The sequence below is a fragment of the Cygnus olor genome, chromosome 4, assembly GCF_009769625.2.
Source record: "Cygnus olor isolate bCygOlo1 chromosome 4, bCygOlo1.pri.v2, whole genome shotgun sequence".
Taxonomy (NCBI): domain Eukaryota; kingdom Metazoa; phylum Chordata; class Aves; order Anseriformes; family Anatidae; genus Cygnus; species Cygnus olor.
Genome location: NC_049172.1, coordinates 50,793,005 through 50,820,584, shown reverse-complemented (window position 1 = coordinate 50,820,584; position 27,580 = coordinate 50,793,005). Strand labels below are relative to the sequence as shown.

The 27,580-nt window shown below is 36.6% G+C and overlaps 1 protein-coding gene across 1 annotated transcript in view; it reads right to left on the bottom strand.

Moving 5' to 3' along the window:
• The window catches only part of CORIN (corin, serine peptidase), a 136,991-nt gene that overhangs the window by 49,014 nt on the left and 60,397 nt on the right, over positions 1-27,580 (bottom strand). Inside the window, 4 exon segments of the mRNA XM_040554938.1 lie at positions 3,052-3,168; positions 4,039-4,149; positions 8,961-9,068; positions 16,514-16,627. Of these exon segments, the coding sequence (XP_040410872.1) occupies positions 3,052-3,168; positions 4,039-4,149; positions 8,961-9,068; positions 16,514-16,627 (450 nt within the window).

Below are 27,580 nucleotides of genomic sequence, written 5' to 3'. Positions count from 1 at the left end.
AAGAAGTGTTGTAAGGAAGAAAAGCGTGCAGAAATGTCCAGATGTCACTTCTTTGCCCCTCTGCTTAATATGAGAATTTATATTCCCAAACCCTGAAGAACTATGAATCTCTGAAAGCCATCTACCATGATCTTGCCTGTGGCAGAGTATGAAAAGTCACAGAAATTGGATTTCAAAGGGAATAAGATCCTAGTTAAAAGAGAATATCCTCTGGGAATTATCCTCCAGTGCCATACAGCTGATCTGCTTCTCATTTCAGGATTGTTTTGGTGGACAATAAAAACTATCCTAAACGTTTGTCAGAGCTGAAGCTTTATTGCCCATCTTTGGTTAGTGAAAAAACAAAAAACAACACACACGCACCCTCCCCAAACTCTATGATCTTGAAGATGGATGTTAGAATAACCAAAAACAGCACTTCATCAAAAAGTTTATGAACAGATTACCTGGATAGCTAGTTTCTTTGACAAACCTCTGACCTTTTGTCTTTCTCATAGTGGTACTAACTTCCTTCCAAACAGTTAAATTCTCTCTTTCACACGACTTTTGCAAAATTAGTAATTTAATTTATTATTCCTGTACACAGAGACTGAATAGTTTGTATTTTATCATCTCATCCTATTTGAAATTATTTATTTTAAATTATTTATTGAAATTATTTATTTTATTTTTAATATTTAATTTATTTTTATTGCAGTACTGTCCACGAACATTGATCAGTCAGTCATGACATCCTTATATTGGGCATACAAAAGATGCTGAAGAAACAAGGACCTTGTTCCAAAGAACTAATGAAGATGTAGCCATATTTTTCCTAATTATGTGTGTTTACTTCCCTTCATACATGGTATCTATTGAAGCAATGCAGATATTTTCTTTTGTTGCAGTATTTGACCATCCTATTTTACAGGAGCTTTTGATTGCAAAATCAAACTGGAAAGGTAGGAACAACTTTTTGACTTCTAAAGCTATCACGAGTCTTCACATTAAAATTCTTTTTTCAATTTTGCTCCATCTCTTTCTTATCCTGCAGTGGAAGAGCTTCGCAACTCCTTAAAACTCCCTGTAGATTATTCTGATCCTAACATAGACAATACTGAACTTCTATAACCACACTCTACCCTGTCTCAGATTACTTTAGCCCTAACTTTGCTGCCTCTGCTAAGCATATTCAAATATTTTACCTTGCAGAGCAGAGAAGTCTTTGTACTTAGTGTACGTCCTATGACATTTTCTGTACTTGTTGAAATCAGCTACACATATACACAAGAAATACAAAAGAAAGTTACAAGCTGGAATTCTGTCTTCCTTTTCAAGAACTGTGCAAGGAACTAAAGAGGCATAACCAAAATGAAGTCCAAATTCTGTCTACATATTCTCAGGTAATTTTGGAACAAACAGGATACAGTTGCTGAAAGGAAGATTTCTGCTTATGGAATATTGCAAAATATTAGAAAGGGGTTTTTCATTTTGAGAGGATGAATAATAAACAAGCCAAATTTTTGTGTTAAAAATTTTTGCAGTTTAATGCTAAGTGTTTTGCAGTTTAATGCTAACTGGAAAATTCCTTTAGTATATAGTGAGATCATTGTCAACATAATTATCACCCCTTCCTACTCCTCTGCATTTAGTATCCTTCAATTTGCATCTGTTCATTATATCCCCCCCCCAAAAAAAAAAAAAAAAAAAAGATCTTTTAAAAATATTTCTTCAGTATTCATAGAGACAAAAGGCAGTGAGAAACGCATTACTGGTTTCTACCCCTCATGCATCACAGTGCCAATGAAATTCTCTTTTAGTAGGGATAAATAAATTTAAGAATCTTACATTGCATGAATTTTTAAAATGAAATGGCTGCTTCTAGAATGCTCTGAATAGTTTTTTACTTTCCAATTTATCTCATTCTCCTTCCTCATTTCTTTCACATTAAAAATGAACACTTCATTATCAGCCAAGAGAAACAGAGGGTCATAGAATTCATAGAATAAAACTGTGGATGGGCCTCAGGAAGGAAGGAAAATTATTCCAAGCAGTTTGTGAGATTAGGTGGTCAGAAATAAAGACAAAACTTCGTCCTCAGTTTTTAGATTGTGACAGTCAGTTCTGAAAGAAATTCCCTGAAAGACCTTTTTTTCAACAACTTCATTAATTGCAGAGAAGAATGATGGTAATTTATGTTTCAACTTCTTTTGGAATGCAGATGTTTAAACTGGAGTAAGAAGATCCAAAGAACTTTCCTAAGGAAAGGAGGCTTATGTAATCACACCATGTATGTATCTTTTGAATACATTGTCCTATAACCACTGTGTCTGACAGCACTAGAGTTTTCTAAATGAACTGAATTCCTTTATGTTTCTTAAAAATAGCAGTCATTATAGAAATACTTGAAAAATTCTCTCACTGAAAGGCTGCGATCTGAACCTGTCCTTCACCAGAAGCAAAAGAATTATATATGAAAAACCTTCAAATGTTGAAAACATGACAATCAAGTCTATTTCAGGACAAACGTATTTGGAAAAACATGGTCTGGGGTTCACGAAATTCTTGGTTTCCTTTTTTTTCCCCACACACAATCCATCGTAAGACAACTAGTAAAGTAGCTGTGAAAACTTACATTCTCACATGCTTTCTTTCAGTCACACTAAATAATCAGTTAACTTACAAAAACCTCTTTTCTATGACTCACAAGTTCTTATGCAAACAGCATTTTCTTGAGAAAATTTCTCCTCAGATGACACCAATTCCTATAACAGCAGTCTCTAACACTGTAGACAATGTAAGTATGTATTTATTTATTTCAAGTAACAGCTGATCAGTCAGATAACCCAATGCTATGGTAAATATCACCTCCATTTCTCCAACTTTTTTTTAAGGACTAGTAAAACTCGCCTTACAATTTCCTTTGTGAATGCAAAGACCTGCCAGCCTTAGCAAGTGTTATTTGAAAAGCAAGGCACGTCTATTTGACAAACAGTTTTAGCTAAAGGCACTTCAGAATAAAGCAGTCAATGGTAAGTTCTGTAAGAAGAGTAAAATGCAAAATTTTCTTACTTTCACTGCAGTTTTCTTCATCACTTCCATCTTTACAGTCATTATCTCCATCACACTGGAATGCACTAGGAATGCATTGTCCATTTTTGCACTCTACCAGACCCTGACTATGACAAGCTGGGGAAAAAATGATATCTTCATCAATGTTGGTTAATAAAGGTCTCAGTTATTTTTGAGCATCATAATGAAGTTATTTTAGGAGAAGCTGATAACACTGCTTAGTACTGAAGGTCACAAGACATTCTTCATTATATGTAAAATATGCATTCAATAGCCTACAGCTGTGCTGATCTTTAACTGCAAGGACTGAAACTGTATATGTCAGGTATTAGTAGCAGGCTGAGATGAAGGTTCAGCTGTTTTCAAGGAAAAGAAAAAAGTTACACTCATAAAAATTCTGTCACCTTTTCTTTGCCCACATGTTTACATTCCCTTATTTAGATTACGTTCTTAAATTTCAGGGGGAATTGTAGGATAGCAGTTGCAAGATCAGGCACTAAAAGGCAGCAAGATACTAGAATCAAAGCTGCATGATAGATTTTGCAATTTCAACCATTATTCTAGTGTAGTTCTAGTGCAAGTATACATCATCACTGTTGAAACAGACAGAAGTCCAAACCCTAACAAGGTGTGATAAGTAGCATACAAACGCATCAGAAAGCTGTCACAAACTCCAAATGCCTACGGTTTAAGAGGGTATATACATTCATTCATCACACTTTAACAGAAACACTACAATTAACAGAAAGCTAATCTGCTATTAACAAAAGACTGAAACACAGACCAGCGTTGGTACTTCTCAACAATGACAACAAACATTTAATTTGCTACAACCACAAGGAACATCTGCTAATTGCAAACTTCTGAAATCAAATGAGCTTATGATTTTGCTTTACAAGCAGTATGTATGTGTACTTCTTATCTTAAATTTTGGTTTTGATTCTTAAAGAAAGAAAAAAAAAACATTTAGAGATTAAGGGAACTTACAGCAATTGATTTCATCTGATTTGTCTATACAGTCATGGTCACCATCACATACCCAATCAGCTGTTATACATCTCCCATCTCCACATTGATGGTGTGTCAATGGATTACAATCTAAATACAATGTAAAAGTAAGTCCAAAAGAAGCACACAAACAAACAACACAGCTGGATAAAAAACTACCAAATGTATAATTTCTATTAATGATCAGTTGTGCTATGCCTATAAACTGATCATTCTTACTACTTAGCCATTATGTATTAGTAAATTACAATAAGCTTTTTTATATACCTGCTGATTTTGGGAGCGGATAGCGGTTACACATGTTCTGAATTCTACTTAGTGATTTCTACTTAGATAGTGATGCATTAATTCTATCTCTCAGGTGCACAGATGTTTCCATTTGCAAGTAAACAAGATTCTAAGATTTATCAAGTGGATTAAAACATCTTCTGGTTTCCCATCTCATGAGAAGATTTTCAGTTATCCAGTGTTTTCAGTTGCCACCGAAGAAAATCATTCCTTACATTTATTTTTTTAACAAAAAAGTTAAAAAAAAAAAAGTTTTCAATTAATATTTGGCACTTACTCAAAAACTGCTATGTTTTTGCATACACACAGAATTTTCCATAAGAATGATCTAAAAAGAAAGTATTCCAATCTTCTTGTTCCTTCTACCCAAATGCTTCCACAAATAAAGAAAAGCATTCTACTGAGTAGGCTGTGTAAAGGAAATACACATAGTTGAAAATGTTTGACAGGCTTAAGGGAGTAATAATTATCTAACTATACCTGCACTTTAGCTTCGGTGTAGCGTTTCTTAAAGGATTAGTAGTGGGAGGAGAAGGAGGGTGTGGGTTGATGATTTCTGACATTTCCATTTCTCTCCAATCTGATTCACAGCTATACTAAGCATGAAGCATAAAGCGTGGACCACACTGACAGTTAGGATTTCAAAAATGTTATAAAAATCTAGCATAGGTCAAGAAGGAAATGCTCACAACATATATTACAAGCAGAAGTAACTGCCTCCACTCAGAACCTGGTGGAAGCTTAATAAACATGGTTAACATGGCTCTGACTGTACTAGTATATTATTTTACTAATGTCACCATGCTAGCCTTGATCACTAAATTTTTAATATGCTTGGAGCATGAGCAGAGTAAGTTCGTGCTTGTCTGCAGTTTGCCATGGAGACATACTTAATGAATTGTTCACAAAGTGCCTGAATGGTAATATTTAAGGATAAAGGTAAACCCCATGGCTTGGCCATACACATAAAGTATTGTAAATTACAGTGTGTTCATAAATTATACAAGTTCAAAATGTCTTGCAAATACAGATAAATTGGTAGGGAAAAAGATTTGTACCATGGTCCAGCATTAACTCCAGGAACAGCTGCTCTAGTCTGTGATTAATTCACTCCCTCCCACTCAGGGCCAAATCAGCTGGGTTCATTTATACAGTCTTCTTCAGCCAGTTAAGCCAATTCTGTCTGACTTTACATCAAAATAGATAGGGAACATAGACCCAGTCCAGTCTGCCAAATCTGCTCTGAAACTCTTTTATAGTCTGTACAAAATGTTAGATCTTTAATTTTATATAGAAAATTTATCTCAACATAGGAATGCTAGGAGTCAGATTAAGCAAAGTCTTTCAGGAAAGCAAGTTTATGAAAGAAAACACAAAACGACTAACACCAACTGAAAGTAATGAAAAACCTTTGAGTATTTTTTATTTGGAGAAGAAACGTAAAATAAATCTCTGAAAAAAAATATGTTCTGATTTTTAGTCTTGAAATTCTCTGTGTGTTTTCTTTAAAAAGCAAAAGAAAAAATGTGAAAAATAATATTTTAACTTTTAAAAAATCATTTTAAAGTTAACAATTATTCTCGGGTACTATACTAGGAGGAAAAGTTAGAAAAAAAAATAAGGCTTTCAGAGTTTCCAAATATTTGCACAAGATGATAATTCTTTTTTATGGCAAAACTTCATTTTTCTTCTATGAAAACAAATACAGGCAGGACAAATATAGTAAGGCAGAATTTACAAAGTCAATTGAAAACAGAATTTGAAAGAAACAGAATTGAATCATCAAAACATGCAAGTTTTCAATGAAGCTAACGTAAAAACAATTCAGTTGTGAAACTGTTGGCATCACAAGTGTAATCCCTCTTATGATTTACTTTAGTCTCAGTCAAATTCGGTCAAGCTAGCAAAAAAAGTAACCATAACATCTTGAATAAGTTCAAAAGAGATTTCAGTCCCTTCAGGGTCTTGAGTTGATTGGTTAAGGGATCAGGAGCACAGGTAGTATTTTCCTTTGTCCTTCCAGTTGCAGGGAACAATATGGAAGAAAGAGATCCAGCTTATCTATACGTGGCTCCAAGGCCGGTGTCACTGGCAGAATTGGGTTGTTTTGTTTTGTTTTGTTTTAATCACAGGATGGTATACACAACACCAGGCCTGACAGTGCCTGCTGGGATACGCTTTTCTCAAAGGGGTGCTACCAAGGTCCTTCAGTCTGCTCCACAATGTGCTGAGTACACTGGAGCACATTTGAAATGTTTCTGCACTAGTGCATACAGCATAAGGAATAAGCAAGAAGCTTTGGCTCAGTCCCAGAGCTGCAAAATCACTGGTGTAAGTGAGAGCTGGTGGGAAGAGTCCTGTGACTGGTGTTCTGTGATGGACAGTCATGGGCTTTTCAGAAGGGGTAGGCAGGGCAGGCAAGGGCAGGCAAGGGGTGGCACTGTATGTAATGGAGAGGCTTGATTGCACCAAAACTTTGACATTGGATATGGGAAGAGCAGAATTCAGGCTGCTTAAGGAACTATTTAGTGAGGTCTTCTAGTAATCTGCTTCTGAAGATATTTCTGAAGGACCTTTTGAAAAATTCATCAATGCTGATCACTTTTAAAGAGTCATCTCTTAAAAGCGCAGGAGAAGACAATTCCAAAGTTTCAGAAGTCAAGCAAGCAGGGCAGAAGGCTGCCTTGGCTGAGCAGGGATCTTCTTTTAGAATTTAGGCAGAAAAGGAAATGTATGCACAGCGGAAACAAGGCCAGGCAACAGGAGGACTACAGAGATGCTGTTCACCATTGTATAGAGATGCTGAACACCATTGGCTGTTTGCCATGATTACCATCTTAGACAATATTGCTATTGCCATTGAGGGAATGGCTCAACTAGAGCTGAAGCTGGCCAGTACTGTAGGGGACAACAAAAAGGGCTTTTCAAGTATGTTAACAGCAAGAAGAGGATCAGAGGTATCATTGGTCTATTACTTGGTGAGGTCAGTCACTTCACAAACAGGGATGTAGACAAAGCAGAGACATTTAATGCCTTCTTCACCTCTGTCTTCAACACTGATAATGGGCCCTGAGACTCCTGAGTTGGAGGACTTTGACTGGGGAAATGATAAACTCCCAGACGACTCTGAACTTGTGTGGGATTTGATGCTCCAGCTGAATGCACATAAATTTATGACGCCCACTGGGATTCATCCAAGGGTACTCAAAGAGCTGGCTGATGTTATCTGGAGACCTCTCAACTATTTTTCAATGGTCTTGGGAATCTGGAGAAGTCCCAGTCGACTGGAAGCTGCCAAACGCTATCCCAATTCTCAAGAAGGGTAAGTAAGAAGACCCCAGTAATTATAGGCCTATGAATCTCACTTCAGTGCCTGGTAAAATTATGGACAAGATTGTTGTGGGAGTTATTGAAAAACACTTGAAAGACAATGCAGTCATTGGTCATAGCCAACATGGGTTCACGAGGGGAAAGTCCTGCTTAACTAACTTAATTCCCTTTAATGACAAGGTTACCCACATAGTTGACCAAGGGAAGCCAGTTGTTGTAATCTTTTTGGATTGCAGCAAAGTTTTAGTGCTGTCTCTCACAGTATTCTTCTGGACAAAATGTCCAGCGTAACAGCTAGACAAGTACATAATACAATGGATGAACAATTGGCTGACAGATTGGGCTCAAAGGGTTATAGTAAGTGGGGTGCATCTGTCTGGAGGCCAGTCACTAGTGGGGTCCCCCAGGGCTCAATTTTAGGACCAGTTCTTTTCAATGTTTTTATAAATGATCTGGACATAGGAACTGAATGGACACTAAGTAAGTTTGCAGATGATACTAAATTAGGAGGAGCTGTTGGCTCCCTTGAGGGTAGACAGAGAGATCTTGACAAATTATAGTGCTGGGCAATCACCAACTGTATGAGACTTAACAAGAGCAAATGCTGGATTCTGCACCTGGGAGAGGGTAGTCCTGGCTATACATATTGGCTGGGGGGATGAGAGCCTGGAGAGCAGGCGACGGAAAGGGATCTGGGGGTTTTGTTCGCTGGCAAAATGAAAATAAGTCAACAGTGTGCCCTGGCAGACAAAATGGCCAACTGTATACTGTGCATTAAGCACAGTATAGCTTATGGTTAAGGGATGTTCTGTTCTATTTAAGAACATGCATCAAGAGTTAACTAACTTGCTCATGATTTAATAATGGCATTGTAAGCAAGAGAGATACATCTAGATGAAGTTGTAATTGCACCTTTATCTTATGAATATTGGTTTAATAGATACAAAACACCATTAAACTTCTTGGTCAGGTTGATGGTTGGACTTGATGATCCTAAAGGTCATTTCCAACCTAAATGAAATTATTCTAAGAATGATTCTAAAGCAAATTACAAACCAGAATATTTCTTCAAAGTACCATTAGTTCCAAAGTTTGGATTAACCCAGAACTCTACAGTTAAAGCTTTCCAAATTGCATATAAAAAACTGTGAACTGTTTTTGCTTTTCCCAAAGAGAGTAACATCAGGGTATACTACTCTTGTAGTAGTTTAAGGAAAATTATAACCGTCTTAGACAATAGTGCTATCTTAAAGACTTTAGAAAAGTGTAAAGCTTTTATTTACCACAGTTCTGTTCATCACTAAGGTCTCCACAGTCATCATATCCATCACATACAAAGGTATAATTGAGGCATTTTCCTGTGTTACAACGAAATACATCATCACTGCAGTCTGCAAAACAAATTTTTGTAAAACGTTAACATGACATTGGGCTGGTTTCTTATAAAATATGAACACTGGAATTTACTGACTTAAACAACATTAGCTAGAGAAAACATACAATTTATAGGTCTGAAATAATATTCAATGTGTACCAGTTTATTAGAATCTAACACAGAAGAAAAAGAAAAATCAAAAGCAATTTTTAGACATTTTTTTTCTATCAATTGTTTTCTGTCTATATGATCAATACTAAGAGGTGGTTGAAATCCCTGTACCATAAAAAGTATGTTTGATTTCTCTTGCTCTCCTTTTATCTTCCACACACTAATAAACGCAAGTCAGTCATCTGGGAGAAATTTCTTGAGACAGTAAAGACAGCGCTCAAAATTTATTCAAGCTGTGGAAGGAAATGAATAATGAAAGATATACTAAGGAAGTGGAACATTTCATTCTGCTTACAGATTACTACTTGGTAAATAAGCAAGGAATTAGATGAGTTGTGAGAAAACAGAATGTCATTTCAATCTTGCTGACCAAGATGTTCGTGAGAAGATTTCAAGGCACAGATGATTTGATCCCAGGTTATGTCTATGGTAGAAACACAGAATGCCTTTTCCAGTAATAGATGTGTTGCTTGGAAAGACTAAGAAATTAAGAATGAGAACATGTTGTAAGGTGGAAGGAAATCAGCGGCTGCATTGTTTCCAGAATGAAAAATATACCCAGAATCTCACCATGATCACATATTCAAGGCTAAAATACTGTTCAACTGTTTTGGAATTCAAGTTGAACAACCTTATGAAGAAAGACATTAATCCTCATCGACATCTTATATGTCATCATCATATGGCTTGTGCACAAAAGTGACATGAATTATTTAAGATCTTATTTTTTAAGTAAAGCTTTTCCTAGTCAAGTAAGAGACCTTGTTTACTCACGTTATCAACCACATCCAGACATAGTACTGTGAGTCAAAGACTAGTGAGTCAGCCAGAATAACCCATTTTCATATAAATAACATTAATTTCTCTGATCTCAGTGATTATTTTTTCCAGCTGCCTTTCATAATTGAAATATATTTTTCCAAACAAGTAAAAAATATGGTAAACAGTTCTAACTTCCTAACACTGGCTGAAGAGAAAGTGCCCTGGTTAACGTACAGAACAAAATATTTAATTACTTTATACATACAAAGTTAATAAGGAAGGTTGTGGGTGTCATGGGGTAAATTACTGGGAGAGTCCTGAGCACCTGAGGTGGGTATTAGGTGGAGCTGAAGCTTCTAACAGCAAAATCAAGATCCCCAGACCCTGCTTTTGAGCCTGCTTTTGATCTTACAGTGGTTTCAAAGGATTAACTGTTCCTGACACAGTTTTGAGCTTGGAAGACGGCCTGATGCCTTCTTATCAAGGTATTCTTAGCACTGACAACCCTAACCAGGTTTAGCCTTTCTTTCCGTGGCTGAGGCCTGCAATAACACTCTGAAAAATATTTTCTGAAAATACCTAAAACGTGTAAATAATATCAGGTTCAGTAAAAAAAACCGGACCTACTTTGTAGTTAGGAAACTGGAGAGAAGAGAAAGTAGAATTGGTGGTGCCTGGTCCTGTGAGTAAAACTTTTGATTACAAATACACAGTTGGAAAATGACTGGCCTGGTTTCACTGCCCTCCTATAGGATTTTCCTTTGCCTCTGGCTTTCAAAGGGAGAATCCTAAGCTATATAACAACTGGGTGGACAATCCCTCCTTCCCATTGAAGCTATGCCACTGCAGCCAAGGAAGTTCTTTGTGTCCCTTTTTACTGGGACACCTAGATATTTTACAAGAGCTCTTTCCTGGACTGCACACGGAAATTGCTCAGAGAACAGGGACTGGAACCCAGGTTTCTCCCCTCAGCTGAGATGCTCAAACACTAAGCAACAGAATCAAGCTACCACTTGTTAAGCTCTTGGCTTGAGACTCCTGCGTTCATGATTCCATGGTGATCCAGCTTTGAAAGAAATATGTGCTTCTAAGTATACTATACACCGACAGGTGCAGCACTCTCCCAGAAGGTATGCAGTGGGGTTTCTAACCCTCCACATGAATGTAGGCCAAGTCTTCCATCTCTTAAGTGAGTGCTCTAACTGCTGTGTTTCTCAAGGCTTTTCCAAACTCAGCTCTAGAACATGAACACAAGCATCACTTCAAGCCCTCTGCCACAGAAGCATTTATGCTTTCTACTAGTTTCACATCATCTGAGAAAGTCCAAACATAATTTGTAGGACAATGCTTCAGGGGATGAAGCACAATACTATGGCTAGACCATGAGTTTTGTAGTCAATAGTTAGTTTGGCTTTAAAAGAATAAAAGGCATGAAACAGTAAATACCAAAAACTCCAAACTAAATTAAAATATGTATGTTCTAGTTTCATGTGAGAAGAAGAATAGCCATCTGAGAGTAAAAATCTAAACATTATTTGTTTTGAATATGAAACAGCATGAAGTACTCTGGCAACCTTTATCCTTATTGATCAGTTCACAACTCTGACAGTTTCTGTCCTTCTATTCCTCCTCCTGCAAATGAAAAAAAGCTGTTTTTACTATGATGTTTCCTCTCGTTAAATTCACTGTTTAATTTCCATTCATACCCCCATTCATGTTTACATTCATACCTCTGCAGCTGCAGCAGTGACACTTAAAATCACAGAATCACAGCGTCATAGAATGGCTTGGGTTGGAAGGCATCTTAAAGACCATCCAGCTCCAGCCCCTGCCATGGGCAGGGACACCTCCCACTAGACCAGGCTGCCCAAAGCCCCATCCAGCCTGGCCTTGAACACTGCCAGAGATGGGGCATCCACGGCTCCTCTGGGCAACCTGTTCCAGCACCTCACCACCCTCATAGTAAGATCATCTAGTCCAATCCCCCTGACGGAGCAGCAATACCTAGATCAGCTCACACAGGAGCGCATGAGAGTTCTCTCATTGTGAGTGAGAACTCTCAATGAGTTCTTCTCCCAGTTGGCCCTCATGTCTGGGATTGCACTAACCCAGGTGCAGCATCTTGCACTTCACCTTGCTGAACTTCATTAGATTCACATGGACCCAATTTTCAAGCTTGTCCAGGTCCCTTTGGATGGCATCCCTTCCTTCTGTTGTATCAACTGCAACACTCAGCTTGGTGTCATCTGCAAACTTGCTGAGGGCATACTCGATCCTATTGTCTATGTCATTGATAAAGATACTGAATAGCACTGGTTCCAAGACAGACTCCTGAGGGACACCATTCATTAACAGCCTCTGCCTAGACACAGTTCCATTGACCACAACTCTCTGGGTACAGCCATCCAGCCAATTCCTTATCCACCAAATGGTCCACCCTTTAAATCCATCTCTCACCAATTTAGAGATCAGGATGTCATGTGGGACCATGTCAAAGACCTTATAGAAGTTCAGATAGGTGTCATCAGTCGGTATTCCCTTGTCGACTGATGCAGTCACATGATAGAAGGCCGTGAGACTGGTCAGGTGTGATTTGCCCTTGGTGAAGCCATGCTGGCTATCCCAGATCATTTCCTTGTCTTGCATGTGCCTTAATGGCAACTCTCAGGCCCACACAGGGTGAAGAAAAAGAATACAGATTTCTTTTCAAAGAAATAAGATTCACTTTGAATAAGGGAATATGAATCATAGAACGTGCTGGGTTGGAAGGGACCTTAAAGATCATCTAGTTTCAGAAAGTCTAACAGTCTTAACATACTTTTCCATTAAGGTATTAGCAATAATATATAGACAGCTACTTACTTCCATCAGAAAAAGAGCACTTTGCATTTGTAACAGGCTCAACTTAAACTTTGTTCATGATGGGACAAGCCATGATAAAACACAAATTTCTATTCCATATTCCACTAAACCCAAGTATATTTTGAAGCCTAGACAATCTTTTGCATTCAACAACCCTTAGATCTCTGTTCACACATACCCAGCTTTCAGCATTTCACTACTGCATCATATAACCTCTTGAGGGATGGAGAGATGTAAGAGAGACTGTTGCATTTGCTATATTATGTGTCAGACTTACTCATTAAGATCTTTCTGAGAGTTCCAGGTTTCGGCACTGATAATTTATGCATTTGTAGATCAGTGTTACAGCTTCTTTCCTGTTCACTTTCCTACGTGATAGCTGGCTGACCTGAATTCTGATTCCTCAGCTGGTTCCTTCCATTGCACAAGGTCACAGAATAAATGGCATAAGCAACATGCTGAAAGCCTAAGTATCAGATTTGAGATGCAGCTGTGTAAAAAGGTGACATTTCTAAGTCATAATAAATGAAACTGTACTTTCAAAATGAGGGACTGATTCTGCTAAAGCCTAACTATTGCTTGCATAATACTTATGACCCACCACAGAAAAGAAGAGAAAAATGCATATCAAGAGCCAGGAGTAGAAAAGTAATCAATTTATTGATGTGGAATCTTAAAAAGCAGAATCCAGCAAGAACTATTGATGTAAAAAAGATGAAAACTAGAGGCTTGTACATTTCATAATATATATAATTTTCAACATTAAGACTAAGGAGGCACAACTGTTAGATTCACCTCACACAACTTTATAGACATCTACATAATTTAGTTTCTAAAGCATACAGTCCACAATATCTGCTTCAGATCAGATGAATCATACATTAGAAGTCTCTATTTCTCCCAGCTGATTCTCTGCATATAGTTTTGGACATTTAGCTCAAAAGAAGTCTACTGCACAGGGACGGATGAGTCCCTCACTAAAGCATGTATCTTCATAACTAGAAACCAGAGACATCTCTTCAGATTGGTGCATCTAAAAAAAATGTAAGAATTCCTATATTTTGGGATTGCAGATTAGGGAAGCTTCAACAGGAAACTGCATGTTCCAGGGGGAATGCATCTGGTTACACTTGCATTTGTAACCAGATTTTTACGTGGAAATTATAATTCAAACATGACTGAGCAGTACCTTTAAGACCAAAGGTATTGAGGTGAATGGGCTTCATCTCGTCATGTGGTCCCAATATCATGAACTGATCAGGGCACTAAAACCAAATATCAATGCACCTATCAGGTGCATTGGAGTTAGCCCTAAAGTAGCAAACAAGCAAACTGCTGTGCTGTCACTGCAGCTGTCTTTTCTTTAACAAAATTGTGGGAGGAAATGTAGAGATGGGTAACAGAAATATTAAGATCAGCATGAATTAACTATGAAACAAAATGTGTGTATGTGTGACAACATCAAAAGAAAGAGCAGAACAAGTGTGAAAGGAATGCTATTTGTTAATTGCTACAGAGCAGTGTAAATGTAATCTCATTTAAATGACCTGACAGCAAAAAGATAAAGAACAGCTTGACCTAAAGATAAGGAAACAAGATCAAGACCAACCCTGGAGAAACAAGGAAAGGGAAAAAAAAAAAAAAAAAAGGTGAGTTTCAGGAATATTTTCCAAAAAGCGCTCACTCCCTAGGACTGTAAAATGCTTATCTGAAGATTAACTTCTCTTTGCCAATCAAGAAGAAACCAAAATGACACTAAGAAGACACAAAAGCAAGTGTTTTTCATCCTCCCTATCAAACACAAGAGACCCTGGCCAGACCACCTGAATACACACTGGAGGTGAGAAAATTAAATCAATGAGAATGACTGCAAATGAATGACAGAAGTTTGGTTTAGGATAAATACTGCCTTTCTTAACAATAAGATCTCCTCACTAAGTTTTTCCACACTAATTTCCTTCAGAAATAACGATTAACTTGAATGGTTTGATTTTCGTACAAAGCATAAAGGTAAATCATTTATGATAGAAAAAGAAGCTTCCCAGGAGCAAAAGAGGACAGAGCAGAATTGGCTGAGGAAAAGAGTTCCTGAGTTGGCTGGACTCAAGCTTGTATAAAGAACCCAACCTGAAGGCCACAGTAGGCAAAGGCAGTTTTGTTTGTAAATCCTTTTCATTTCTATTCTGCTTTATCATGTTTCTTTCAGTTTTCTGTTTTAAATAATTAATTATTATTCTTTACCTTCTAATAAAACTTGACCATTTGATTTTTAAAAGCCTCTTAATCTCATTTGTGAAGTAACTGTGAAAGACTCTCCTTACAGTTCTAATTGACTCAGGATCTCCTAACAATCATGTAAATTGTGAGGAGTCTCGTGTGCTCTTCACAAGAGTAGTAGAAATAGTTGTACTTCTGGGTAATTTCTGCTCCTTATCAGTCAGCTGTTGCAAAAGTTTGTTTGCTAGAGCAAAGAGTCCAAATATTCTTCTCCATCTATATTCCCAACCCTTGTTGGTTACCTTCCTTATGCGGACAAAACAGCTCCTCAGCAATTAATGGAGCAGAAATATGCCTAGAACTGATCCATGTGCTTATACCCAGTTATCCTCTTCAGTACGTTTACTCTAAACCAAACCTGCTGATAGTTTCATATGCTCCTTTTGCTCCATCCCCCAGAGTTAACAACAAATTTTTAAATAAATTTTATGTTAGATAAAACTTTCCTATAAAGCAAATAAAGTTCGGACATAATAACCAGGAATAAAACACTGCTGTGCACAAATCATAATTTTAGGGTTAGTATTGGCAATACAAATAACTAATACAAGGTAACAGTAATGTTGTCCTGAATGTCTTAATGGTGTATTTCCATACTTTAGTAAGTTTTGGTGAAAATGTTCCTCTAATTGTAGCGACTTCAGGATTTGAGAGGGGCATGGACTAAAGAAAAGAATCTTTTACCAGAGAAACTTTCAGACAAATAAATCCTCCTTCATTGTTACTGTTTCTGCTGTGTAAATGCTGCTTATCTGACAAAAGTTTTTCTCCACCCCTACTTCCCAACTCTTACCAGGTGATCAAATAAAAGACATCCTCTACCTATAAACCCTGTGTCATTTTAAAGACACACTTTCTTTTAAAGGTAGTCTTAACTCATGTCATTGATGCTTGTTTTTTCAAGGCATGTAATGTTTTTATTCTTACATTACTAATTTCTTACTTTCCCATTTCTAATGGAACTTGGGACTGACAGGCAATTTTGAATTTTTTAGCTTACATTACAAACTACAAAATTAATGCCAAGGACTAGGAAAAAGATATACCTAACAATTTTCAGTTCATTATCAGAAGTGTTCTTTTTGGCATGTCACCGACCCATTTTTAAAAAGTTGCCCCAAAATATTTCCATGTGGCTCCTTTCAGAAATCTTAGCAGTTCTAAACTGCTAATGAAATCTGCTTCCAAGCATAAACTTTTATGGATTGAAATACAATCTGCAGCAAGAGTGAGCAAAGGTAAACAATGGCAACTGAGAAAGACCAAATGTCAATATATGCAAATACTGTGCAAAGCTCTTATCCCGTTCCGATAGCCTACTTTAGCTTTTGGGCTTCCCTGAATGGATTCAGTGCTTTAAGAGAGCACTGCAGGATATAAGAAACTTACTGCAATGGACCTCATCACTCCAGTCATCACAGTCATTGTAGCCATTACACTGCAGTTTCCCCGGGATGCAGATCCCACTGGCACACAAGAAACTCTCCTCTCCTCCACACAGTGCTGGAAAAGAGGAAAGGAAGAATATATGTTAAACTTTAGATATATGTTAAAGAAATGAGCAGAAATGAAAGATACTTAGAAGATTGAGTCTTAATCGGTACACTTAAGCAACAAACCTCAAATTAATCAAATTCAAGCAAGTTCAAGCTGGCATTTTCATCTAACTTTTGTTATTTAAAAAAACAGGTATCTAGACTGAGTTAATCAGTAAGATTCAATCTATCTTTGTCTCTAAAACGCACCTCTTCAGATTAACTCTTTTAATACTGATCTTAGGATAGGATTAAACAAACTCTTTCCATTAAATAGATGCATTGGATGAAATATCCAACTACAGTTACAACAAATAAATCTTCCCAGCCTAGGCATTCAGGCACAAAGTTATTAAGTAAAGACTTAACAATGTCATAGCACAGATGCTTTCTATAGGGAAGGATTCTTCAAATATCCTTATAATTCCCAGAATGCTAGAAGACTATCATCAGTGTTATTCAATATATGGGGAATTGAGATACTTAAAGAGATGAAAAAGAACCACCCCAGAGCTTAGCATATCCAGCAGGAGATGCCTTTGCAGAGCCACAATGTTCAGAGAGAGGAAACTCATAACACCTTCAGAATCAAGTCCTTCAAGGTTCCTAGAATATATAGACACAGATTACCAATAATTTGTCTGTACCCTAGTCCTTGTAATAGAGACCAAAATTCCAAGCCTTTCCTTTAAAAAAACTTTGTCTGAGACGATTCCTATTAAGCACACATGTAGGGAAAGATATTAAGTGAAAATTATATGATGATGCAAAATAAAGATGTCAAGTAAAAAAAAAAAAATATTCAGTATGGAATCTCTTTTCAAAAGCAACAGTTAGCAATAAGGCTACTCAACAAAGCTAAGCAAAATAGAAAGTTTTACATTCAGTAAAAAAATCATCGGAAAAAAAAAAAGACAACTTTAGTTTAGGTATACATATCTGAAATGAGAAATAGCTTATGTATCCCTGTGTAAAAACTTCAAGTTTAAACAGGAAAATCACAGGAAAGTTCAAAATTCTACTCAGAGAAGTTCCACTGTAATTCATGCTAAGTACAACAAAAATCTGTGATTGTAGCTTTCAAACTTTACCACAAAGCAAATCACAAGTATGACAAACCAGCAGTTTCAGCAGCAGCAATTAGAGAATCTCTTCCTCTGTTAACATCATTTTGCACCTAATCAAAACATAGCTCCGTATTTCCTATTTAAAAAAATATAAATTTGCATTTTTCCCTGGATTGCAGTTCTTATTTCCTTTCATTTTACACTCTGAACCTGAAGCTTAACAGAGTCTGGAAAATATATTTTTAATCTACATCTCAAAAGAAAAAAAAAAAGAAGTCTTACTGAGTGTTTTTAGCATAATTTTGTTTTCCTCAAAAAATGCTTGCCTACAAGCATATTCATTCAGAATACACATTAAAATCAAATTAAGTAAAAATAATTGAATATCCAAGTACTTAATTTTTAGTAGCATAAGCTTTTGTGGCCTCAGTTTAGCAATGCAGTTAATGATGAAAGAAAAAGCACAAAGGTAACACACTGCATATATTACAGAAGGCATTAATAAATCAATGACAATCACGATGTTTGTGTCAACACTTTACTTAGTGCTGCACTCAGTGGAATTCCTAATGCAGGAACCTTTATCCTGAAAAGCAAAGTACTAACCACGATAACATGTTCATTAAGCACATTTGTAGGCAAACAAAAACTAAGCTCAAGTGAAAGGTCAGTCCCCAAGCTCACACACTGCTAACATCTCATTTTAACTCCTCTTCCTGGAACCAACATTTCATTTACAAAATGAGAGAAAGTTCTCTCTTCATAACAGGCTGTTATGAAGTAACTTAGAGCATACTTTTAATCCTATTTTATATATCTTCAGAAGATGCAAATATAAAAATGAAACAAAATGAGAAGCAAAATGATGCTGATGAAATCTGGGAATGTTTCACAAAGTATGCAGATACAATTTAAGGGTGTAAAAGATGAAAGGTAGAAAGAGATGAAAAACACAAAGTAGTAAATATTGACTCTCCATGATGACATCAATTTTTATCTGCTTTTTTCAGTTTTTAAGCCATACCATTTCATAGAATTTCAAGAATTCATTCTCTTGTGATGTTCCTTTTGATTTTAGTAAATGTATTTGCCTGAGTAATGGAACAGCTCGCCCAGAGAGGCTGTGGAGTCCCCCTCCTTGAAGATATTCAAAAGCCACCTGGACGTGGACCTCGGCAACCTGCAGTGGGAGGCCCTGCTTGAGCATGGGGTTGGACCAGATGGCCTCCAGAGGCCCCTTCCCAACCTCAACCATTCTGTGGTTCTGTACCAAAAAAAAATATATTTTTTTTTCTTAAATTCTCAAGCATATGGCTTTTATTTAAAGATCTTATAGCGCTTTAGATTGGAGGATAGCAGGTGTTACGCCATTTTCTTTTTTTCAGATGTGAAAAGCTGTAAGATTAGAGAAAACTCATTAGCCTTGGTACTATGAAGCTTATGCTGCAGGAGTCTTATGAACTTATTTTTACACAAATGAATTGATATTCAAGATTTCCTATAGGGACTGAAATGTATTTCCACTTTGGAAAAAAAAAGCTCTCAGAGGAACACCACTGAATGCAAGAAAACCACAAGAAAAACCTGAAAGATAAATCTCAATGGAAATAATAAAATTGTTGAGATAGAACAAATCCTTTTAAAATTGTCATCAATGAATGATCCATTTTAGAAAACAGGTAGTCATGAAAAGACTATTACACCTGTTAAATCTGCCCTTGAGATTAAAGAAGGAGCCTTTAATGTGCATACAAAAAATAAAATCATTTCTGCTCATGATCAGCCTTTCTGTATAACAATTTGATATTCTTCACACTTTGTTGAACCACGAGTTGCACAGTGGATGCTGCGAAGTACCACTGAGCATTTGACATTCAGAATATGGTTTTCAAAAACGATGAAATATTTCCAGCTTGCACTGACTGCAAGTGCCATTAATTATCCAGATTTCCAATTTTATTTGTGGTTCTAGTATAACTGTCCTTTCTATTGCATTATGGCAATAGATACACATGCACACACACAGCACTTTCATTTTTACTCCTGATTTTTGGCAAAGAGGATTATTTTCTTTCAACATATTTGCATGTTTTTCTAAGCCTGAAATATTGTTTAATCATCCCCAAGAAATGGGGCAATCTTTTGTCAACAGACACACACACCCTTGTACAAAAATGTGTTTGTAAAAAAAAACGTATATGAATACTTTCAAAATCTTTTCTATTACATTCCCAGGTACACTCTCCACCTGGGCAGCATACGATCTTGACTTTGTTATAAAAATATTATTTTCTAGTTGTGTAATGGAGCCATGCAGTGGAAGCTACATATGCAAGTTATTTTACAGAAAGTTTCTAATTTCACAGAAATGTGTCCAAAGTACATTATAGATTTCAAAACAACTTTTTTCTACTTGTTTGTGCTATTTAACATTTATGTCTCTTAATCAGATGCAAGGTGGGGAAAAACCAACAGCACCATCCTTTTTTTTTTTTCTTTATAATGTGCTTTTCAGTAGGTTCCTCTCACTACTCACTGTGTGATTGGACATGTTTCCTGACTTTTACCTGAAGTGTTACAGGCTCACCTCTTTTCTTCCAGTTTTGGAAGGGTGTTACAAACTGCAAAATACATTAGACTTAACAGCAACATAATATTAGATAGCATCCACATTTTTATTTTACAAGGGGAAAAAAGAGGCACTGAGAAATTAAGGTCAAAATTATATGAAATAATGAATAATAATTTCCATTTTCCAATCTAAGACATTTTCAGTACGTTATTTTTTCTGTAAAGACTCATATTACATTCAGTTGTAACTTCAAGAACATACTTCAGTTGCAAATGAACCCCAGATATACACATTGCCTTACACATTGTGCTTTCCAGTCTCTACAATTAGTAAGCTCTACAGTGAGCCAGCATGAACTCTAATTCTCTGTAGACCAGCGTTTATCTCATAGACAGTGACGTCAGGTAAAAATAGAAGATCAAATAATCAAAATATTGTAATTCATCATACAAGAAAGTTATTTTAGGTTGGAAAGGAAACTTTAACTGACTTGGAAATCTTATATTCTTCTAAATTGGGTTTTTATGCAATTTCCTGCATGTTCAAAAAAGAATACAGCATAGATAGATCAAAAGGAACTATTAGAGGAACCATCTTGATTTGCTTATTGATCTCTGCCATCAGTATGGATCTTCATTTGTAGTAAGGTAGCAACAATAACAGGCTTCTTTGTCGCATGTGAATGTGCCAGTATGGCTTGGGAGAACAAAGGTAAAAAACAGCAAGGATATTTATCTGACTGTTTTTCTTAGACATCAGAAGAACAAAGTCTGGAATCCACATTCACTTCTAGTTTTTTTTCATGTTCTTATAAACCATTCTGACTCTTTCTTCCTAATTCCTCCCTACCCTGTTCTGCTTCTATCCGTTCTGATTTCCATCACAGTCTACCCCATTTCTTTAGAAGCATCTTAGCATGCTTTTTAATGTGAACATCTTCTTTTTCTTATGTGAACATAAGAAAATTCATCTCACATATTGCAGTCTCCTAACTGACCATGACTGGATATATTTGGTGCAGTCTGGGCAGAGCTCAGGTCAAGGAGAGCACGCACACTGTGAACTGTAGCTCCAATGAAATTAATTTATGTTTTCCACTAAGCTTGTCCAAGAGGACGTTTCCAGAAGGTTAACAACTTGATCATATCTCCAAATATCAGATTTTAATGGAAATGATAAAAGCCTTGTCTTGTGTACCAAAACAAACACTTCTCCTGAAGAAGACACAGTGTTAGATGAAAGGGACACAAAGAAAATGGAAGCAATCCTTGCTGACAGATAAACAATTTGCAGGTGTTTATTTCAGACCTTTGCCAGAAAGGTTTACAGTCTGGAAAAGTTTCCAAAAATACCTGACTAAACACCACTGGTGGCAAAAAAAAAAAAAAAAAAAAAAAAAAAAAAAAGTGCTTTATTTTACCTCCAGCTACTATAGTATCAAAAATGTCTCCAAGGTGCCAAGATCATTTGTGCACTCTACTTCTCAGCCAGATTATTGGAATGCCTTCTAGAGGATTATGCAGGCACATCCCTGGATAACTGCAGATAGCACAAACTGAAACAAATATATTATCTGGTTGCATTTCAAGGCATAGTAATAGCTAAAGCATTGTATATCTGTGAAAATGTCCATGAAAAGTGCTATTTTTTTTTCAAAGTGAAGAAGAGACACCATTCACTGTCTAGTGCTATGAAGAATGCTATCAAATAAAATAGCCTTAAAAATAATCAGTTAGTAGTACTTCATACAATGCAGAAATACGTTGTAACACCTTACAACAGGATACTGTGGATACTAAAATAGATGTAGATTCATGAAACAAAGGGACAAAACAATAGAATAAAAAAATTATGGTGCGTCAAAAATTACAGAAATGTCCTTGAATTTCAAATAAATGGTAAATGCAGGAGGATTTTGAACAAGTATTGCCCCAGAGTCTTGCCCTGTTCTGTTTCTCTGTTGGCATATAATTTTAAAGCAGCTTTTGGAAACAGTATTACAAGCTAGATGGATTTCTGTTCTGATTCAAATACAGTCATTCACACAGTTACAACAACACAGTAGGACTCAGAGGAATCCATGTATTCTCTTGCCTGCAGATTTTCATCACCTGCTCTCTGTATTCTGTGTACCCTGAGGCACAGTGTCTGCATCTTGTAGCTGTCAGCTGTATAAAGTTTTGATACTAAGATCACGATCACTGAGTTAGGAAAATTGGCAACTCCTTCCCCTTAAGAAACTGTTCATTTCTTTAATTCCCTATGATGCAAAACCCCATGGTGGAAGAACACGAGACCTTTCTCTTCCAATCAAGTGAAGTGGCCTAAAAAGGCCACATGAGAGACTCCATGCTGGAATTGAAGTAGGCAAAGAGTAGGAAAGTAGGCAGATGGTGCGGGAGGCACAATGGGAGAAAAAAATTAACTTGATGGACATAATAAAATAAAATGTTAAGTCAACAGACGTAAAGAATGAGTGCTTGGGAAAAAAGAGTTCCTTCAACTGTAAATGTTTCCACACATGGAACACCATCACAATTCTGAAAAAAATACTTTGCCTCAAAAAAAGGTCTCCCTATTGCTGGTCTTCCAGCTGGTCAGTGTCAGTGTTACAGATACACATATCACCTCTGTCATCTTTTCACTGCATTAAGTGAATGCAAGGGCACAGAAGAAAGATAATGTCTTCCTGATTTTAAAAGTTTTCTCTCAAATCAATTCTGTATTGTATAATTAGCCTCTCATTGCCTAGAAATAAAATAAAATAAAATAAAATAAAATAAAATAAAATAAAATAAAATAATAAAATCTGGTTGTAACCAGATAATGCCTTGAGTCTCTACTAGCTGAGTCTCTGTCCAAAGCTGTTTCTCAAAGCAATTTCTCTAAATTCATATCAGGGTGAAGAGTCCTGAAAGATAAACAGGGCACAATAGAGAAAGAAAAATTAAATAATAAGTGTCAGAACAATTTTTATTGGTGTTTGATGCTTGGAACAAACAAAGCAAAGCAAGATTTGCATTAGTTCAGCATATTTGGTCAAGAAAATTGGCAGCTTTTTTGCATACATTATATTCATTCTCTTAAGTATTTTCTGTATTGTTTCCACTGTAGCAGTTTATGCAGGACAAAGTAATGTATGATGACAGCCACTACAAGAATGTTCGAACTCTTCAGCTAAGTTACTGCAAAACACAAAGGTAAACCTAGGTAAAAGCAATGTTATAAACAAATTCTGCTGAAGTCTGTAGTTGTGGCATTAATAAATCTATTAACTATTTGTTTTTACAGCACCTTAAAATGGCATGCATAAGCAGTAAATTACTATTACTAATATTCTTAATGTGGTGCTCCAATTAAATGCTTCTTATCCAGATTAAAACAGGCTAAGAACTCCTGGGGTGTCATCTCTGAACAGCTGAAAAAGAGCTCACGCCAATAATTCATGCATTTAGCTCTTTCTTGCCATTGCAGGGCATTTATCAACATGTACAATAATTAATTTCTATGTTTTTCCCAAGAAGGGAGATTATCTGGGATATCAGCAATGGCTTTCCCAATCACCAAATATTGTAACTTTTCTAACCAGAAAAACTTAATTAAAAGACCGCATCCAACTGAACAACTACTGCAATAACCAGTGTGTAAAAGTTCACAAAAATTTGTCTTAAAGAATGTAAAGGTTATATGAGTTATTTATAATTGCATGTGTTACTTATAATTTCATAGCATTCATTTTTTTATCATTTCTTTTCACAACTTTTTTATTATTATTTATTCTTTACTTTTTACAGATTTAAAGTTTAAATCTTAAGAGGAAGGGATATGCCTTTTTAGTATGTAGGGATGATTAGAATACCCAGAAACCATCACAGTATGTAAACTCACTTTCTTACATTGAACAAAAGGTAAAGAAACAAAAACAGCCAATGAAGACAAAAATATATATTTTAAAGAACTAACATAAAGAAAGTCAATGTCCCCATTAAATCTGAGTCAAGGTTAAGACCAATAGCATTCACTCCAATAAGAATGAAATAGTGATTCAGGAGGATTTGCAATAAGAGGTGCATGAAGAAAATGTGCTTTCATATATTTAACTTTCACTACTTTACAGATTCATAGAATCACTAAGGTTGGAAAAGACATCCAAGATCATCTGGTCCAACCATCCCCCTACCACCAATGTCACCCACTAAACCATGTCCCATAAGCACCACGCCCAACCTTTCCTTGAACACCCCCAGGGACGGTGACCACCACCTCCCTGGGCAACCCATCCCAATGCCTGACTGCTCTTTCTGAGAAGAAATGTCTCCTCGTTTCCAACCTGAACCTCCCCTGGTGCAACTGGAGGCCATTCCCTCTAGTCCTATCACTAGTTACCTGTGAGAAGATGCCAACCCCCAGCTCCCCACACCTTCCTTTCAGGTAGTTGCGTAGAGCAATAAGGTCTCCCCTGAGCCTCCTCTTCTCCAGACTAAACCACCCCAGTTCCCTCAGCTGCTCCTCACAGGACTCGTGTTCCAGGCCCTTCACCAGCTTCGTAGCCCTTCTCTGGACATGCTCCAGGGCCTCGATGTCCTTGTGGTGAGGGGCCCAGAACTGAACACAGTACTCGAGGTGCAGCCTCACCAGAGCAGAGTACAGGGGGACGATCACCTCCCTGGTCCTGCTGACTACACTACTCCTGACACAAGCCAGGATGCCATTGGCCTTCTTGGCCACCTGGGCACACTGCTGGCTCGTGTTCAGAAACACTGCAAAATATATCTGTGGAGAGATAAAATCTCATAAGACAAAACTGTAACTTTGTTCTTGAAAAAAAATGCTATGAAAAATATTTTCATAGTTTGGCACAACCTTTAGCTATTTTAAAGCATTTTTTAATTAGAAATAAGCTCTTGGCATTTTTTGTTATATACTTTTTTGTACCTTTCAGAACTAACAGTGTAAATAATATGCAACGTAACAATGCAGTGGAATTTATATTCTGTATTTAAATTTTAATGCACTATGTCTTTTATATAGCTTGGATAGTATTACTTATTCCAGTTCTCATAGCTATGAAGAGCAGTTCATACCTCTTGGGCATCATTTTTTAACAGAATAACCAAAACAGACTTAACGTCTCTTCAGTGTAATGCAAAAGTGAACATTGACTGACAGCTCCATACTGTTTCTTAGAAAAATTCACTGTATAAAGAGCCAGAAACCTCACTGCTGCTTTTGAAAGAATTTTGGCATTTAGATTCATTAAAACATAATGTCAGGGCTTTCCTAGAGCTCCACGTTAGTATAAGTCTGCTCATTGTGTTCCTTTATTTCTCATTCAAGCTACTCTGCTTTTTTCTACACAGTTCTAACAGCACCAGCTGTGTTGGCTGGTCAAAGCACATAAAATACACAAAAACACTGTAACAGTTAAAAGCAGGAAAAACAGAGCTGGAATATTTCTGTGATTAGTGATATGCATAGCAGCCCCCAGGAATGCTTCTGAGATTTTTTTTGCCCCCAAGAACACATTATTGGACTAGTGCAGAATGAATGCCTGATGATGCTTCCCCATCATTGCCCCACTACACATCAGAACTGTGGAACCAGTTCAACTATCTATCTTAAATCGCAAGAGCTGGATTCCTAGAACTTTAATTCTCATAGTAGCTGATTGTCAGCTATTGGGTATTCTTTTGTCATTTGTGTGAAATGATATCAACATGACTGATGCAACCCTGTCTAGGTTATTGAACCTTTTTCTCTGCAATTCATTTCAAACACAGATGGTTTTACTATAAAGGTATTCAGTTCAAATTTTCCAATACATTCAGTACTTCTGTGACCACATCACGTATGTATTCTATAACAGTTCACTGCCTGGGAGAAACTACTTTTTTTTCAGACAAGCATGAATCACGTTACAAACATTCTTTTATATGAAAGATGTCAAAATATTCTCTATAGTTTATCATTCTATACGAAAGGTATATCCAAGCATCGTGCACATTAGTTCATGAATAAATTAAATTAAAATGCCTTTTATTTTATACCACAGGATGTCAGAGCTGCCAATAAGCAGCCTGGGTCTCCAGTATGCCAGATAGGACATTGAATTTCACAGCTGGCTCTAGATGTTTTCCTCTAGTGAGAAATAGCAAGCATCCACTGTGTACTTTTCTGTAATTTATACAGTTTACTGTCACAGACATAAATTCTGACATAAAAAATACGGAAGAATAATCAGTCAGGCACTAGTCTAACATATTCTTTTCTAGCATTATGAAATACTAAATATATCATTGTAGTCTGAAACTTGAAAGTTTCAGAAGTCAGCAATCTCTTCCAGCTTGATCTAAAAGTTCAATTACCTAGATTTACTGGGGCTTTTGAAAAGTTCAGCGATCTATAATTTGTCCAAATTTAAAAGGCATACTTATATCATACCTTGTATTCAGTAGGTGTACCACATATGCATGAAACCCAGGTTTCTAACATCCTGCTTTTTCAGAATTATACCTCATTCTATGCTGAGAACTAGTGTAACCAATTACTGATATGCTAGTCATTTATTGAGTATTGCTAGCTACTCCCATTGCTCAGTGTACAACCACTTACCATCCTTATATATTTACACAACAGCCTCTTATCTTACTTGTTATTGAGGATGACATGAAGACAAAATTATTATATTCCTAGCCTGTAGGATGTTCAACCTCTACAATATCAAAGGCATAACACATGTAGTTACAACATCCCTCTAAGCTAAAAGGACAGTTTTATTCCCATTTCACAAAAAGGAAGATGAGGCATGGAAAAAAAAAAATGCTTCCTATTTGTAGAGGCCCATGAGACTTAATTTTTCAGTATATTTAGCATATATTTATTTCATATCAAAACACTATTCCCAGTGGCTTTCACTACAGTAACTTGCCCAGAAGCCCATAGGAACCTATGGAGCAAGAGACTTGTGGATAGTGTTCAGTTTTTCCAGAAAGCACTCAGCTACCTTCAAGAAAACACTATCCTTCTTTACCTATTTTGTCACCGCAGCCATTACAAATGTTCCCACAGGCAAGGGTACATATTGCACAACAGCGTCCTTTACTTCATTAACCCTCAAAACATGCCCTAACAGATGCAGAGAACTTCTCTAGAAAAATGACTTGATCTAATTATTAAAGGCTATGTCACTATGCATATTCAGAAAGTGCAGGGAGATATATGCCAGGCTATACAAATCTTAATTGCAGCATTAACTAACATTTGAAGATACACGATGTAGGTA